A 4,694-nucleotide genomic window follows, 5' to 3' on the forward strand; every position below is an offset into this window, starting at 1 on the left:
TGTCTGGCACGAAATCGTTTCCTTCCATGAGTGCTTCAACAAGCTCTTCACGTGTCATACCTAATGACTTTAGCACAATCGCTGTGTTTTGAGACTTCCTCGGATCAAGTATGAAGATTTGTGATGATGATTTAGGGTTTTTATCATCGCCGTGTTCTGGTGATTTCTTTCCCACGGCAACGTATCCGAACAGAGCTTCCATTAAATCGCCGTCGAAGCTGAAAAGTACAAAACCAAAAAAATTAGGGTTTTTTCAATTGATTGAAATAGATTTAACTGTGTAAGTGTGTATACATACCTGAATGAGCCACGATCAATTTTGTCCCAAACCATTGAATGATCAGAATCAGGGTTTACTTTATCCCAATGTAAAGGTTTCAGCTTTACCTGTTTCGAACCCTCTCCTCCACTTGATCCTTTAACCGGCGCAGGTGGTGGTCTCGAAGCTGATGACGATAAAGCTCCGACCTTTTTCACCTGCGGAGGTGGCGGTGGAGATGGCGAAGAACCCTTCTTAATCGGAGGAGATGGCGGTGGTACTGGTGCACTCTGTTTCACCGGAATTGGCGGTGGTGGAGGCGGTGGAGCTGGTTCACTCTGTTTTACCGGAATTGGCGGTGGAAGCGGCGGCTGATGATCTTGGTTATGGATGACACTGTGAGAAGTTGATGACCTTCCTCTAAGGAGAGGAACCTCAGTGACGGGCTCTGTTCTCTTCTTGTTCTTGTAATAGATGACCTCTTTCTCGTCTTCTTCTTCTTCTCCTCCGGTGATGATCTGTTTCTTGAAACTTTCACTTCTCTCTCTCTGACTCTGTAGCTTTCTCCAATACAACACATCAAGACCATTCTCATCAAGTATCAAACCTTTCACACCACCAAACCGCGTGAAACCTTCTCTAGCCAAAGTCGTACTCGTAGTCGTCGCCAACGCCGCGGTCGTCCGAGGATAGGGAGGATACGGAGGTAGATTGTTCTCGACGCTTACTGGTCCGACTCTGTCTCTCCGTCTCCGTCTCGCGACGACGCATCTCTGGAGGCAGAAGAAGAAAACTCCTGCTACAAGTACGGTGCTTGCTGCTGTTATGAGGACAGCTTTTATGATCGTGCTTCTATCGGAAGATGAGGAGTTGTTATTCGACGGCGGAGATGGGTTTGAAGACGGTGGTGAAACAGGGGAGAGTGGTGGAATTGGGAAGAAAGTTTCGATATTTTGAGGAGAATCGAATTGAGAAAAGGAAGGGACGATGAAATAGAAGAAGAAGAAAATTAGGGTTAGTTGAAGAGGAAAAGGCCATGGTTTCTTGATAAACATGGCAGCCATTAACGATTTAGCTCATTTACAGAGAGATCAATAAGGAAACGCATTTAAGTAACGTTTTTGTTTATTTTTTTTTTTTTTTTTTTAAAATCACTTCCCAAAGATCTCAGGAACTTAAAACGGAAGGTTAGTTTAAGTAAATTAAAAAAAAAAGTATATAAATTCGTAATTTGGTAGGTAGTTTAATATATTTGGGAATTTGGAGGTTTTGGTAATAATGTTTAGTTGAAGCAGAGATTAGTTGATCTGTTCTTCTTCTTCTACTTCTACTTCTTCCCGGGTCGGTTCTATTTACGAATATGACTAAAATACCCTTGTTAATGGGATTGACTTAGTCAACAATACGTGAAAATAAAAGGATGTTTTAGGTAATTTAGTTATACTCGTTTTCGTGAAGATGGACTTATTAATGGAGCTGGTGCGGTTGATGTTATCGTTGACTCTGTCCAAAAAGTAGTGGTATTGGCGTATTGCTATTTATTTTTTGTGCTTTCTAGAAATATTTTGAAGCCTTGGAAGTCAAAAACACATTCCCATTTTAAAGATACGGTTTCAATGATTAACTTAAAAGAAGAGTGCAAAGTTCTATGGCAATTAAATGAATTCACATTTTATGATAGGTTGCAAAAGGATACAAAGTTTTGGAACTTGGGAACGTCGAAACAATGACAATCATCGGGAAAATTCAATTCTAAGAACCAACAAATATCGAATACCGAACGAATTAATAGGATTCCTTAAAAACTCAACGGATAATAAAAATTATACGTACGTGTATTTATATATATAATTTCCAACGTAATCTCAGTCGGTCAAAGGAATAGGGAATGAAATCAAATGATAGTGGATCATCACCATTGCTACACAAAATATGAATAAAATTTATGGTAATGCTAATTGTTAATTATAATAAAATGTATGGAACATTATAACTATAAACGTGTAAAACAAAAAGGTATGGGTAACTTTCAAAAGAATCTTATAGTATGAAGCTATGGCCGGCCGTCTAACTTTAAATGTTGAACGCGGTAACATACTCGTCTAAGAAAAGTACGAATACAATGGAAAAAAACTCAACAAGTCAACTCTACCATTCTAATTTCTCAACTAATAAAATATAGGGTAATATTAGTAGATAACACAACAATGGAATAAAATAAAAAAAATATCACAATAACATTTTTTTATAAGAAAATATTATAGGGTTCACGTTTTTTTAAAATAAAAAGACACAATCACCCTTTTTTGTTTTAGTATTAGATAGAAAGAGTGAAAGATTTAGTGTGATTTTTTAAAATAGCATGTGATATTTATATTTTACATTTTATATTGAACTAAATAGCGTTTAATTGTAAACCCCAATCGACAAATAATCTCGTTTTAATTGTAAAATCTAAACCCTAACCATCTCATATGTGAACTCAAACCGACATATAATATGAGAACCCAAACCGACATATAATTTCGTTCTAATTGTAAAATCTAAACTCTAACCATCTCATTTGTAAACCCAAACCGGCATATAATTTTGTTCTAATTGTAAAATCTAAACCCTAAACATTTCATTTGTGAACCCAAACCGATATATAATTTTGTTCTAAAAATGACAGGATTTTTAAACAAATAACATGTAATATATGTAATGGGTATAAGAGTAATTGTATATGAAGAGAGAGCACTGTCACATAAATTGTAGTTACTTAATTTTTTTTTATTTTTGTGGTATTAGTGCATATTACTAAAATATATTGCTACAATATATTAGTAGCATGTAGCAATTGCGTCAACAACGCTAATGGTCTTCATATAGTAATAACTATTAAGTAAGCATAATCATTAGTAAATTGATCAGAACTCTATTAATTTATAGTACTATCTTTTATGCAAACTCACGTAATCTATTGGCGCATAGTTTTTTAGCAAATTAAAACTTTTTTAGGGATATTGAAAATAAAGGACAATTTTCTTCTTTTGGGTCTATATTGATATACATACATTTCTTGATTATAATTTTTCAATTATTCTATTATATAATGTTAAATCTTGTTTTCCCCTTAATTTTGTAAACAACAAATTTTTAAAACAATTTTTTAAAAAATATTCTTAGAAGATTTTCGATAATACAAAAAGTTATAATAAAATACCTTATTTTTCAACAATACAAAGTTAATACTGTATGTTAGTTTTTGAGGAACTCCCTTTAGAACGAGGTTCAGTGTAAGTAAAACCTATGTGAGATGGAGTCTTCCCTAAGTTTACATATAAGGAACTTTAAAACGTAATCTCAGTATAAATTTGACCACAAAAAATCTCAATATAAATAAATATAGAGTCAGTTTTCTGATCCTGTTAATTGTCTAATTGTTGTGCTATGCTTTCTTTTTATTTCAGTTTGAGATTAACACAGATGTACATAATTTATGCAGCTCAGTTTGTAGATACTGTATTTTATGACGATATATAATATTTCGTACATTCTAACCTTTTATTTTATTTATTTTCAATGACCAACATTTATTTTCAAAAGTAATCTATTATATCTAATTTTACTGATTAACCTTACTTTTCGACACCTAATTCCCCTTGACCCATTGATTTAACTGGTTCATATTTATGTCTAAATTTAGTCATTATTTTAATCATTGAATTTTAGTATCACTAACAAAAACAAAACAAAAACTACAAATGTTACATTGCTTTTAGATTCATATACTCCAAATTACATTTTAAGTCGAAAAATGAATCATCTTATTGTTTTTGTATTAGCTATTACTATGTGTTTCGGTTTGAATGAAGGTATTGTGTGTAGTAATTCTAATAGTCAGCTGCAACGATGTGGAGGCTCTGGCTGCGCCCTAAACACTTTAAAACTACGAAACGAACTCGGTCGTGGTAGCATTCTCAAAGTCGACTGCACATCAAACCAAAACAAAAAAATGGGTCCACGCGATGTGAAATTCAACGAGTCATTCACTTTTGAATTTGAAGAGGTACATTCCAAAAGAATAGTATGGGCTTGTCACTTGAAGCAAGGTCCAAAAATGGAGTATCATCAGAGTATATGGAGAGCATACAGAGGTGCCGCTAGCAAACGATGTGGTCAAACACGTACATGGATTGCTAGAACTGATGGTATTTATTTGAACAAAAAATTTATACCGCAAGGACATTGATTTGCATGGCTTAAAAAATGAGTGTTTTTCATCTTTTAAAAAACTAATTATCTAAGTTAATTTCTTTTTTCTTTTTTTTTTAAAGTCATTTTGTCTTTTTTGTGTGTACTATATTATCATTCTAGGTTTGAGTTTTAGGAATAAACCACAATAAAATTAAATAATAGGATTTTGTATGATATATATACATTGTATCAATTT

The 4,694-nt window shown here is 33.5% G+C and overlaps 1 protein-coding gene across 1 annotated transcript in view; it reads right to left on the reverse strand.

Annotated features, from left to right (window-relative positions):
• LOC104753745 (formin-like protein 8) overlaps positions 1-1,323 on the reverse strand; it is a 6,268-nt gene extending 4,945 nt beyond the window's left edge. The window contains exons 1-2 of the mRNA XM_010475948.2: positions 299-1,323; positions 69-218 (exon numbers count right to left, since the gene is read on the reverse strand). Of these exons, the coding sequence (XP_010474250.1) occupies positions 69-218; positions 299-1,323 (1,175 nt within the window). The remainder of the gene's footprint in view (positions 1-68; positions 219-298) is intronic.

Source organism: Camelina sativa, chromosome 16 (assembly GCF_000633955.1).
Source record: "Camelina sativa cultivar DH55 chromosome 16, Cs, whole genome shotgun sequence".
NCBI lineage: Eukaryota > Viridiplantae > Streptophyta > Magnoliopsida > Brassicales > Brassicaceae > Camelina > Camelina sativa.